Source organism: Schistocerca nitens, chromosome 10, assembly GCF_023898315.1.
Source record: "Schistocerca nitens isolate TAMUIC-IGC-003100 chromosome 10, iqSchNite1.1, whole genome shotgun sequence".
NCBI classification, from domain to species: Eukaryota; Metazoa; Arthropoda; class Insecta; order Orthoptera; family Acrididae; genus Schistocerca; species Schistocerca nitens.
In genome coordinates, this window is record NC_064623.1 from 106,177,995 (window position 1) to 106,191,625 (window position 13,631).

The 13,631-nt window shown below is 44.4% G+C and overlaps 1 protein-coding gene across 1 annotated transcript in view; it reads right to left on the reverse strand.

The window, feature by feature from the left end:
• Positions 1–13,631, reverse strand: part of LOC126210530 (uncharacterized) — a 63,009-nt gene that overhangs the window by 12,381 nt on the left and 36,997 nt on the right. Inside the window, exon 5 of the mRNA XM_049939782.1 lies at positions 6,947–7,106. Within this exon, the coding sequence (XP_049795739.1) occupies positions 6,947–7,106 (160 nt within the window). The remainder of the gene's footprint in view (positions 1–6,946; positions 7,107–13,631) is intronic.

Below are 13,631 nucleotides of genomic sequence, written 5' to 3' on the forward strand. Positions count from 1 at the left end.
CTCCGTAACGCTATTACCAAATAACCCTGTGACGAAACGCGCCGCTCTTCTTTGGATCTTCTCTACCTCCTCTGTCAACCCGAGTGTTTTATAAGCCACCTGCTTTGTTGATGGACTACATTTTCTAACGACTCTCCCAATGAATCTCAACCTGGTACCCGCCTTACCAACAATTAATTTTATATGGTCATTCCACTTCAAATCGTTCCGTACGTATACTCCCAGATATTTTGCAGAAGTAACTGCTACCAGTGTTTGTTCCACTATCATATAATCATACAGTAAAGGATCCTTCTTTCTATGTATTCGAAATACATTTCATTTGTCTATGTTAAGCGTCAGTTTCCACTCCCTGCACCAAGTGCCTATCCACTGCATATCTTCCTGCAATTCGCTGCAATTTTCTAATGCTGCCACTTCTCTGTATACTACGGCATCATCCGCGAAAAGCCGCATGGAACTTCCGACACTATCTACTAGGTCATTTATATATATATATATATTGAAAAGCAATGGTCCCATAACACTCCCCTGTGGCACGCCAGAGGTTATTTTAACGTCTGTAGTCGTCTCTCCATTGAGAACAACATGCTGTGTTCTGTTTGCAAAAAACTCTTCAATCCAGCCACACAGCTGGACTGATATTCCGTGGACTCTTGCTCTGTTTATCAGACGGCAGTGCGAAACTGTATCGAACGCCTTCTGGAAGTCAAGGAAAATGGCGTCTACCTGGGAGCCTGTATCTAACATTTTCTGGGTCTCATGAACAAATAAAGCGAGTTGGGTCTCACACGATCGCTGTTTCCGGAATCCACGTTGATTCCTACTGCTTGCTACAACGGTAGGTTGTTAAAATTTAAGTGAGTTTGAAAGTGGTGTTATAGTTGGCACACGAGCTGTGTGGCACAGCACCTCTAAGGTAGGGATAAAGTTGGGATTTTCCCGTACGAGCTTTCCACAAGTGTACCGTGAATATCAGGAATTCGACAAAACATCAAATCTCAGACACCGCTGCGACCGGAGAAAGACCCTGCGAGAACGACACCATCGACGAGAGAATAGTTCAATGTGACAGAGATGCAGCCCTTCTGCAAATTGCTGCAGATGTCAATGCTGGGCCATCAACAAGTATCAGCGTGCAGCCATTCAACGAAACTTCATCGATGCGACCTTTAAAAGCCGAAGGCCTACTCCTACATTCTTGATGACTGCACGATCTACACTCCTGGAAATGGAAAAAAGAACACATTGACACCGGTGTGTCAGACCCACCATACTTGCTCCGGACACTGCGAGAGGGCTGTACAAGCAATGATCACACGCACGGCACAGCGGACACACCAGGAACCGCGGTGTTGGCCGTCGAATGGCGCTAGCTGCGCAGCATTTGTGCACCGCCGCCGTCAGTGTCAGCCAGTTTGCCGTGGCATACGGAGCTCCATCGCAGTCTTTAACACTGGTAGCATGCCGCGACAGCGTGGACGTGAACCGTATGTGCAGTTGACGGACTTTGAGCGAGGGCGTATAGTGGGCATGCGGGAGGCCGGGTGGACGTACCGCCGAATTGCTCAACACGTGGGGCGTGAGGTCTCCACAGTACATCGATGTTGTCGCCAGTGGTCGGCGGAAGGTGCACGTGCCCGTCGACCTGGGACCGGACCGCAGCGACGCACGGATGCACGCCAAGACCGTAGGATCCTACGCAGTGCCGTAGGAGACCGCACCGCCACTTCCCAGCAAATTAGGGACACTGTTGCTCCTGGGGTATCGGCGAGGACCATTCGCAACCGTCTCCATGAAGCTGGGCTACGGTCCCGCACACCGTTAGGCCGTCTTCCGCTCACGCCCCAACATCGTGCAGCCCGCCTCCAGTGGTGTCGCGACAGGCGTGAATGGAAGGACGAATGGAGACGTGTCGTCTTCAGCGATGAGAGTAGCTTCTGCCTTGGTGCCAATGATGGTCGTATGGGTGTTTGGCGCCGTGCAGGTGAGCGCCACAATCAGGACTGCATACGACAGGGCCAACACCCGGCATCATGGTGTGGGGAGCGATCTCCTACACTGGCCGTACACCACTGGTGATCGTCGAGGGGACACTGAATAGTGCACGGTACATCCAAACCGTCATCGAACCCATCGTTCTACCATTCCTAGACCGGCAAGGGAACTTGCTGTTCCAACAGGACAATGCACGTCCGCATGTATCCCGTGCCACCCAACGTGCTCTAGAAGGTGTAAGTCAACTACCCTGGCCAGCAAGATCTCCGGATCTGTCCCCCATTGAGCATGTTTGGGACTGGATGAAGCGTCGTCTCACGCGGTCTGCACGTCCAGCACGAACGCTGGTCCAACTGAGGCGCCAGGTGGAAATGGCATGGCAAGCCGTTCCACAGGACTACATCCAGCATCTCTACGATCGTCTCCATGGGAGAATAGCAGCCTGCATTGCTGCGAAAGGTGGATATACACTGTACTAGTGCCGACATTGTGCATGCTCTGTTGCCTGTGTCTATGTGCCTGTGGTTCTGTCAGTGTGATCATGTGATGTATCTGACCCCAGGAATGTGTCAATAAAGTTTCCCCTTCCTGGGACAATGAATTCACGGTGTTCTTATTTCAATTTCCAGGAGTGTATTTGTAGCATCGTACCCAGAGATGAGTGCGGTCCTCTCGTTTGAAGCAGAGTGGAAGGTCTAAACCAGAGGCTCAGACTTGCTCTGCGACGGTGTCGGATGCGAATTTCTCCACCTCCGCAATCGGGTGCAGAATTGAAGGGTTCCCCTTAATAGGTCAGGCGTGCACTGCACACAGGAAGCGGCTACTAGGGTAGCGGAGTACCTGTGGTGCGCACATGGGGCTTTTTTCGGTTAGAGAACCCTTCCCTTGGGAACAAAGACGATTTGCTTGTTACATCAGCTAAAGCGACCTCCGAGAATCTTGGTCCTCGCATATCAGAGTTAGGAAAGATTAACGCTGCAGGAGCATCCAAGGAAAGGTCCCAGAATTAGTATCGCTTACTGAAGGTTATAATGCATAGATAGTATTGGGAACAGAAACCTGGTTGAAAACTGACGTCAATGACAACGAAATCATAAGTTCAGATTGGAATGTTTATCTTAAGGGTAGGGTAGTCACCAGTGGTGACGGCGTTTTTATTCCAATAAAAATTCGGTAAAATCTAGCGAGGTTATCACGGATTTCTAATATGAATTTATATGGGTGAAATTAAGTACGAAAGAACGGTCAAAAATAGTGATCTGATGCTTTTATAGATTGAAAGGTCCCCTTAGAACAATTACACACGAGACTGTCTTTAAACTGATACACAATATTTTTTTTAGCGCAACGCAATCTGACTTTCAAAAATCTCTACAAAAAAAATGGCCCTGGCTAACATTAACCTATGCGTTTCACAAATCGCTTACCTCACAAAAATCTTGGTTACTCCCACTACTGCAATACAGCGAGCGCCACTACTGCCAGCTAAATAAAAGATTCAAACTATGGAAGGCACTAACTACTGATAGGCATAGTTAGCAAATGAAAGATTTTGATAGAGAACAAACAATGTATTTACCTCAATAGTCATAATATATATAGCAGTTCATGACAAATTTTAAAACTCCGCCATCTCTCTCCCCACATCCACCACTGCTGGCGGCTCACCTCCAACTGCGCAACGCTACGCGCTGTTCACAGCCAGCTGCCTAACACTACAATGGCGAGTATTACAACAATGCAAAACAGCCACAGACTGCACACAGCACAGCCAGTGATTTTCATACAGAGGTGGCGTTACCAATAAAAAAAACCTAAACAGCCTACTTACAAGATCACCTGGGTCAGGGTGTAGAGCGCTTCGGGCACAACTTGCAGAATATCATTAGGAATTTTCCTGATCATGCCGTTGTAATAGGAATGACTTCAACTTGCCAAATATAGATTGATAGTGTTATGCCATCAAAACTGGTGCCAGATACAGGGATTCGTGAGTCATTGTTCTGGATGTCTTGTCCAAAATTACATTGACTAGATAGTTAGAGAAACAACTCGTGATGGTAACGTCTTAGTCCTCCTGACGTCCAGACCTGAATTTAACAAATTAGTTTACGCAGAGAAAAGTATCATGGATCATAAGACAGTGACAGCATCTATGACGAGAGGTCCTGCAAGGAATGTTAAGGAAAGTAGGAAAATATATTTGGTCTGCAAGGGTGACAGGATACAAATTTCAGAATATCTCAACAGTCAGCATCAAATATTCGGTAATAAGGACGAGGATGTGGGGAACAAATGGAAAAAATTCAAAGGCATTGTTCAATATGCCCTAGACACGCACTGAATAAGCAGGCACCAAACTTTTACTGTAACTAACTACGAGTGTTATACCGAGTATGAGCGAGGCAACATGTGTCGGGACGGTGGAGTCCGATGACGATAATTATTCTTCGCAGTTAACAATGCCTCGAAAGGTGATTTGTCTAACAACTCACTCGAAGATTTGGAGGGTACAGTATAACGAGCGAAAATCATTTGTTGTGTTGAACAGTGCCTTGGTGACTGGTCGAGTGAAATTTTTAACATATTGTAATGCCGTGAAACATTATATTGTCTTGATCCGGTGCTCCGAACACATTTAGCTTCCGCGGAATTTGATTTAATGAATGGACGTAGTCAGGCTTTTACTTGACACTTCTTTATGACCGCTAAACTTCAACGAATAAAAATCAAGTGGCATCCCACATTTTTATAAAAATGGTTCAAATGGCTCTGAGCACTATGGGACTTAACTTCTGAGGTCATCAGTCCCCTAGAACTTAGAACTACTTAAACCTAACTAACCTAAGGACATCACACACATCCATGCCCGAGGCAGGATTCGAAACTGCGACCGTAGCAGTCGCACGGTTCCAGACTGTAGCGCCTAGAACCGCTCAGCCACTCCGGCCGGCCGACATTTTTACAACCTAATTTCGTAGTACTGGATTTTCTCACAAACTGCCACTTCAATTTAACAGAGTTTGTTGTTTCCATGTCGTATTCTGAGCCTATACGGAGAGGAAGACAGTCTGTACGCGATCTGCGAGACAACTTTAGAATACGCGAGGTAAGCAAACCAAGTCAGTGATGCTAGGGAAGTGAAACACATCACATAAACAGTAGTTTTGTTAGAACCAGGAGTTCCTGCAAGTTGGTTAAGGTGGGTAGGGCATCTTATTAAAACTGCCTTGTAGTGGATAGCCAGGCGTACATTATAAAAAAATCCACCGTCACCTTTTCCTAACATTACAAGGCGTCAAATATAAATACTATGTAGGTCCTCTGGCAGTACTTCTAGAACCATCCCACCACGTATTTCGCTTCGTGACATTTGATAGTTTCCGAACTAGAGTTATTTATTTCAGACTCATATTACTGCAGGCCCTCATAATGCCTGAATATTTGATTCGTCATCATCCATCATTTCGTCTTTACTGACTGCCTAGAATGATAATCATCGCGTGTTGTATAGTTAAATTGATCATACTCAATAACCTTAACAAACTGCAATCAAACACAGACTTTTATAAAATATTTTCGGTGTTCCTAATCTGACACAGTGTCTAGATTTGGACACTCGGCTACATCGCATTTGTCAGGAAAACCTGGCGCCCATCAAATACCCAGATATCATGTAGATATCTCCCATGCTAGATACTTCAAAACTGCCAAAGTAGGCATAATCTCCTTCTAACCAAGCCTTCTGAAATCAGTTACAAAAACTGGAACAAAAGTCCTCGTAAATAGATCCTGACCTAATATGTCATAATGTTCAAGCAAATAAAACTGGTGAAATTACAGAACTGGTATGGATTAAATCTCATTCTGGCATAAAATTATGTCGTAAAAGTAGAGCGACTGGCGAGAGATGCAGTCAGCAGAGGAAGACACGTGGACAAAAAAGTAGTATACACATACTACTTCCCGAAAATAAAACAGCAATTCAGTCGTGACAGAAAGAATGGAACGAAAGCCTAAGTAGGAAAGGTAAAATCTACGCTGGTTTGTTTACAGCCACGGTTGCATATTCCAGACAAGCAAGCAAACAGCGTCTCTTCTGAGAATGCATCTTAATCATAGATCTGGCCCACCCACTTACAAAAAGGCACCATTTTGGAAACACCCTACTGCCACCGTGATGGAAATTGGTGATGTAACTTGTCACAGCCTCAAGTTTTTAAAACTAGATTATGAGAAGCAGGACTATATGCTTGTAGTCGAAGCGTATTCCGTCATCTTTCTTTATCATCCGATTTTAGATCCATCACAATATATTCAATTTTATAATGATCTCTGTAATTTATGTTTGGTTTTTGAAAATTTTGTGAAATTCCGACCAGTCTTAACTGTCAGAAGACAAATACATTTTTAACTAAGCATTTTTTTTTTTAGAAATCTTGATTTCTTATATACAACTGACAATATTTTAAAGAGGTTCTTCAAAGGGATTTGCTTTGAATTATTTTCTACACTTATTTGTACGTTATGCAAGCATCAGCGACGTTTGGCATTGCTTTGCATGTTATATTTAACTGGTTGAAGCATGCGTGGCAGTTTCGATTCGTGCTATTTTTATATATAATAAGTTGTTGTGGTGCAGCCAAACGAGAGGTTTATTGTGTTTTGTTATAACTTCGGTCATTTGGTTCTCATCTCTTAATATAGTAATTAGTACTGTACCTTCTTGTACATTTACTGTCGAGCCTGAAGACGGTTATTGCATAGGCGAAACCACTACATACTTTTCAAAATGCTGTTGGATCAAGACAATTAAATAAGAATTATGTACGTCATGATCCCTCTCTATATGGTCACATTACGGAAAATTAAGCTAAAATTTTGTTATTGTTAGTGTTACTGCGGTGCTGCGCCCGCAATTAATATACAAGCGAGTCAGTTCACTTACGAAGGTGCCGATGGTCTTCTGGTCCCAGCTGAGGGAGCTGACGAACTGCAGGTTGAACTCCTGGATGAGGGCGTACACACGCTGCAGGTACGTCTGGTCATTGGTGGCCTTGTAGAGCCACGTGTAGCCCCACACCAGCTCGTCGTCGTAGCTGCTAGACCTGCCAAGCGGAAGAAGACACATCCAGACAAAATTATTACATCCAGAGAAATCACTCACCATCCATCACCGCCCCTGCCGTTGATAATGTCCTAAATTGAGCTGGAAAGAGAACTCACAAGTTTCTTCCCGTACGCCATATCCCGTTGAAGCCACTCAATGGTGATCAGACTCCGTGGAGCTGCTAAATCGATGACTGACATGTCTTATGGAAAATTCAAATACTTCCACTGGGTTTGTATGGGTTGGTTTAGCTGCCCACTCGAAGTGCGGTTGGGTGTTCGCCAGATGGGGAACGCATCAGAACCGTAGTGTGGTCAGGGATGATGCCCTCTTGGAAGACGAGAAAGTACACAGCTGGCTCATCATGAAGAAGTACAAAGTAGGGCGTCATTTGGTGACCTAGACAGCTAAAATAAGTACGAGAGGCTTTCAGTAAGTCATACAACACTTATTTTTCTCAGCCGGCTTCCATTGTCGAACATAGTGGAATATTCCCACTTAAGCCTCTGTACTTTCATAAAGGTAGCGCTGTACTTAGCCTACAATATGTTGTCTGAGGCGTATGTGCGTTCCCAATACAGAAATGTCGTTGAGCACAGATTTTGGCAGAAAACCGGAACAACAGCCGGCCGGAGTGGCCGAGCGGTTCTAGGCAATACACTCTGGAACTGCAAGACCGCTACGGTCACAGGTTCGAATCCTGCCTCGGGCATGGATGTGTGTGATGTCCTTAGGTTAGTTAGGTTTAAGTAGTTCCAAGTTCCTCAAAACGAGGATAATGGAATGTAGTCGAATTAAGTCGGGTGATGCTGAGGGAATTAGATTAGGAGATGAGACACTTAAAGTAGTAAAGGACTTTTGCTATTTGGGGAGCAAAATAACTGATGACGGTCGAAGTATAGAGGATATAAAATGTAGACTGGCAATGGGAAGGAAAGTGTTTCTGACGAAGAAAAATTTTTTAACATCGAGTATAGATTTAAATGTCAGGAAGTCGTTTCTGAAAGTATTTGTATGGAGTGTAGCCATGTATGGAAGTGAAACATGGACAATAACCAGTTCGGACAAGAAGAGAATAGAAGCTTTTGAAATGTGGTGCTACAGAAGAATGCTGAAGATAAGGTGGGTAGATCATGTAACTAATGAGGAGGTATTGAATAGGATTGGGGAGAAGAGAAGTTTGTGGCAAAACTTGACTAGAAGAAGGGATCGGTTGGTAGGACATGTTTTGAGGCATCAAGGGGTCACAAATTTAGCATTGGAGGGCAGCGTGGAGGGTAAAAATCGTAGAGGGAGACCAAGAGATGAATACTCTAAGCAGATTCAGAAGGATGTAGGCTGCAGTAGGTACTGGGAGATGAAGAAGCCTGCACAGGATAGAGTAGCATGGAGAGCTGCATCAAACCTGTCTCAGGACTGAAGACCCCAACAACAACAAGTTCTAGGGGACTGTTGACCTCAGCAGTTACGTCCCATAGTGCTCAGAGCCATTTGAACCATTTGAACCGGAACAACATGTATATTAAGAGGAGCTTCCAGAATTTCTACGGAGATTTGGCAGTGAACAAAAGCACGATGAGTCACTGGGCGAGGCGCCTGCAATCATCGCAACAAGGTTGCGAAAACCTGTCCGAATTCCCGCGTGCAGCCTGTGACTCCTGCAGAGTTGGAACGTGCGGACAGTCTCATTCGAGACGTTTGGCGGATCACCACCACACACGTCGCTGCTCAATTGGACATTACTGTTGGAGTTGCTGACATACAAGTTCACTAGTTGAGGCAAGCAAAAGTGTGTGCCCGCTTGGTTTATCGCCACCTGACACAAGACGAGAAAGAGCAAAGAAGGACCATTGTGTGGAAGCAGTACATGGATGATTGGGAGGTTATAGATGCAGCAAGACGTTGCCTTCGTCGTCGATCAGTAGGCAACACGGGCATACAGGCTTTCTCATTAAGGCTGTCTCACTCATCGGAGATTATTTACAAAACTGGGGTATTGTAGTTAAAAAAATGGACAATAATATGGTGTATTGGATTTCTGAATGAAACCAACCTGCTTTATGATAAAAAATGTGTTGCATGAATTATTGAATGCGCCACGTCATGTGATACATATTCAGAATAATTTGAATTACTGCACCCAAGACCAGGTACGAAAAACACCCCCGAAAAGTCTTAGTGCCTCCTTGAGCGTGGACTGCACTCTCCACACACTGCAAGTTAAACGCCCCATTGGGCTGTCTGAACTTTAGAGGCAAACTCGCGACCCGTCGTACCACGCTACACGCCGGTACTCACTCACTGGCCACTTTCCTTGTTTTTTGACCCATCAAAACGCGCAGTTTTGTATGCCCCTGTGATGAACGCCCATTTGTGATAAACTACTGGCCATTAAAATTGCTACACCAAGAAGAAATGCAGATGATAAAAAGATATTCATTGGACAAATATATTATCCTACAACTGACATGTGATTACATTTTCACGCAATTTGGGTGAATAGATCCTGAGAAATCAGTACCCAGAACAACCACCTCTGGCCGTAATAACGGCCTTGATACGCCTGGGAATTGAGTCAAACAGGCCTTGGATGGGGTGTACAGGTACAGCAGCCCATGCAGCTTCAACACGGTACCACAGTTCATCTAGAGTAGTGACTGGCGTATTGTGACAAGCCAGTTGCACGGCCACCATTGACCTGACGTTTTCAGTTGGTGAGAGATCTGGAGAATGTGCTGGCCAGGGCAGCAGTCGAACATTTTCTGTATCCAGAAATGCCCGTACAGGACCTGCAACACGCGGTCGTACATTATTCTGCTGAAATGTAGCGTTTCGCAGGGACCGAATGAAGGGTAGAGCCACGGGTCGTAACACATCTGAAATGTAACGTCCACTGTTCAAAGTGCCGTCAATGCGAACGAGAGGTCACCAAGACGTGTAACCAAAGGCACCCCATGCCATCACGCCGGGTAATACGCCAGTATGGCGATCACGAATACACGCTTCCAATGTGCGTTCACCGCGATGTCGCCAAACACGGATACGAACATCATGATGCTGTAAACGGAACCTGGATTCATCCGAAAAAATGACGTTTTGCCATTCGTGCACCCAAGTTCGTCGTTGAGTACACCATCGCAGGCGGTCCTGTCTGTGATGCAGCGTCAAGGGTAACCGCAGCCATGGTCTCCGATCTGATAGTCCATGCTGCTGCAAACGTCGTCGAACTCTTCGTGCAGATGGTTGTTGTCTTGCAAACGTCCCCATCTTTTGACTCAGGGATCGAGACGTGGCTGCACGATCCGTTACAGCCATGCGGATAAGATGCCTGTCATCTCGACTGCTAGTGATACGAGGCCGTTGGGATCAAGCACGGCGTTCCGTCTTACCCTCCTGAACCCACCGATTCCATATTCTGCTAACAGTCATTGGATCTCGACCAACGCGAGCAGCAATGTCGCGAACCGATAAACCGCAATCGCGATAGGATACAATCCGACCTTTATCAAAGTCGGAAACGTGATGGTACGCATTTCTCCTCCTTACACGGGGCATCACAACGTTTCACCAGGCAACGCCGGTCAACTGCTGTTGTGTATGAGAAATCGGTTGGAAACTTTCCTCATACCAGCACATTGTAGGTGTCGCCACCGGCGCCAACCTCGTGTGAATGCTCTCAAAAGCTAATAATTTGCGTATCACAGCATCTTCTTCCTGTCGGGTAAATTTCGCGTCTGTAGCACGTCATCTTCGTGGTGTAGCAATTTTAATGGCCAGTAGTGTATAACACACTCGAAACGTTGTCCAGTTCTGTCCGCAATGGTCGCTCGGGAAGTAGTTCGACATCGTCGTTTAGCAGCGATTCCTGTCTGGCTGTTATTGACAACGCATGGCATTCGCCTCCAGGTCCTGTCAAGTATGATATTCCTACGACCACTATTCATACCCCGTGTAATGCTGCTGCTACTGGTGGAACATTCTTCTGGACGCGTTGGACAGTCTGTGTTGATACATCGACCAATCGAGCAAATTCGTTCTCAGTGTTGTCATAGAGCACTACCAAATACTACAGATCATTTTTGCAATTCCGCCACGTCATCACTTCCACTTGTCGTTCCCGTGCTGACTCCATACAATCGATTGGCGCCTGCACACCAATTCACTACCACGGCTTTTGTCAGTGGTGGAGGACGACATACTCATCTGTTACTATTTCTATACGACCTATAGCGCTCAAAAGGGACCACAACGTTTGTTCTAAGTACTTAATATTTGTCCGACAAAATAACGTACTGACTTCTGCGACGGTCGTCATCAGTTTAAGTTTCCGTCACGACTAACTACAATAAGTACCTTACACAGACATGATCACGCATTCCCTGCTACCTATACAGGATGTATTGGGAGAATACGAATACCATGGGAGTTAGCAGATTCTTTACCGACGGGGTGAGGGGGGGGGGGGGTATAATAGTCGAAAATTCCTTTTTTTTATGTATCTGGTCCACTTAGTTGGAGTTATCTCAAGAACTAAATTTGCCAGAAATTCTTTAGAACTTAATATATCTTGCAAATACGGCCCCAAGACCGAAATCTTACAGAAATACACGTAACTTATTGTCGCCTCAACGATTGATAGCTATCCATTCACCGTCATTTTTAGGTGGAATCATTTCACAACAAATATTTTATTAATATAATTGAAATATGTATCTCTATGTTATTAATGTAAATGTGAAAGCCATTATTTTGATTTATCGATGTGTAATAAAACTCTTTTTATCATCAATTTCAGGATATTTTACGCGTTACTCACAAGAAATATTTTTATTTATATAGAAACAATGTCAGGTTGTCAATGAAAACTAAAAAACTTTCATGGAACTATAAGCGATGCACTATCCCTGTTGGAACACATCAAAAGTAGTCACAAAAATGGCTAATTACTACTTCTCAAAGTGGAGAAATCGAAAAACTTAAACAAAAGAAAAACAGTATTTACTGTCGTGACAACGCTAAAACAATTTTAGAAAGCATTCTTTCAATGGACAGTGACAAGAAGCTAGTGCTGCAGAATATTAAAATTCAGTAAAATGGTCATGATCGCAACAGGTTTATTTTGATTAGCAAGGCTGTTTTCCTACATTTTAATGCTACATATGCTATTTAGTAGGCTCGCAGGCAATCACTGCCAAAATTTTCGGAGATACATGAAACAAATAGAATGTCCTTACCCCTAGATTCCGGGTGATTGGGGGCGAAAAAAGTGCCACGTCTTGGACTCCATTGTGGACGTCTGTGCATAGAATATTGTTCGTAATTTCTTAGTATTTAGTTCTGTATACAAATTTCGAAACGTTGCTCGGGAGAAACAGCAACGTTGTTCTTTATGAACAGAGCACAGTGCAGACCTCATTTTCATTTTTATTCCAATAATTGCTTTCGGCCGAATTACACCATCCTCAGGTTTGATGTGCTCACGACGTGAATGCTATCATCGGCTTCGTCTGGTGTGCGTCGCCGAAACGTATTTTTCTCTGTATATTGTTGCAATAATCAAATAAAAGCGCAAATATTTTGACATAATTCGATCAATATTTAATTGATTGTTTCGAAATTAAAGTCCTTTTGTGTTCATTTTAACATAGCTTTTCACGTGTTACAAGTTGTTTCTGATGTACTGCAACACATACTTTCGACTGCAGTACAAAATTACTGAAAATTATCGTTGCATTGGCATACCAATGACACAGCCTGTACTTCGTCAAACAGTCTTTGTCGTTTGATTCAGATTTCGTCTTCGCTTTTATTTATTAGAAATTCGGTAGAATATTTATTGAAAATTTGAAATACTATTCATTCACAAAATAGATATTGTGGGTGACAACTTGCGTGAATCTGATAAGTTGCCCTTTTTGTAAACAACATTTTCAAAACATTAACAAATGTTAGGGGAAGCAGTCGATCGAAGTACCTGGATTCAGACAGCTATTTTAACCAACATCAGTAAGAACAAATCGAATACGAAAGTGTGTCTTTCAGTGTGGGCTGTTCTGCAACCTACTGGAAAGTTAAAACTGTGTGTTCCAGCCGGCCGAAGTGGCCGTGCGGTTAAAGGCGCTGCAGTCTGGAACCGCAGGACCGCTACGGTCGCAGGTTCGAATCCTGCCTCGGGCATGGATGTTTGTGATGTCCTTAGGTTAGTTAGGTTTAACTAGTTCTAAGTTCTAGGGGACTAATGACCTCAGCAGTTGAGTCCCATAGTGCTCAGAGCCATTTGAACCATTGTGTGTTCCACCGATACTCGAACCCAGAACGCTACTTAGGGTCGGCAGTGACAGAGCTACCCAGTACCGTTGGTGGAGTGGCACATGCAAGCGTCTTTGAAGTTAGAAAGTGAAGCCATGAAGGTTGGTTGTGGGCCGTGTTTCCATACCTCGGACATGACAGGATCAGTCAAACTTTTTCAGTCGGTGCCGTGGGTTCAATTACTCCAAAAAAAATGGTTCAAATGGCTCTGAGC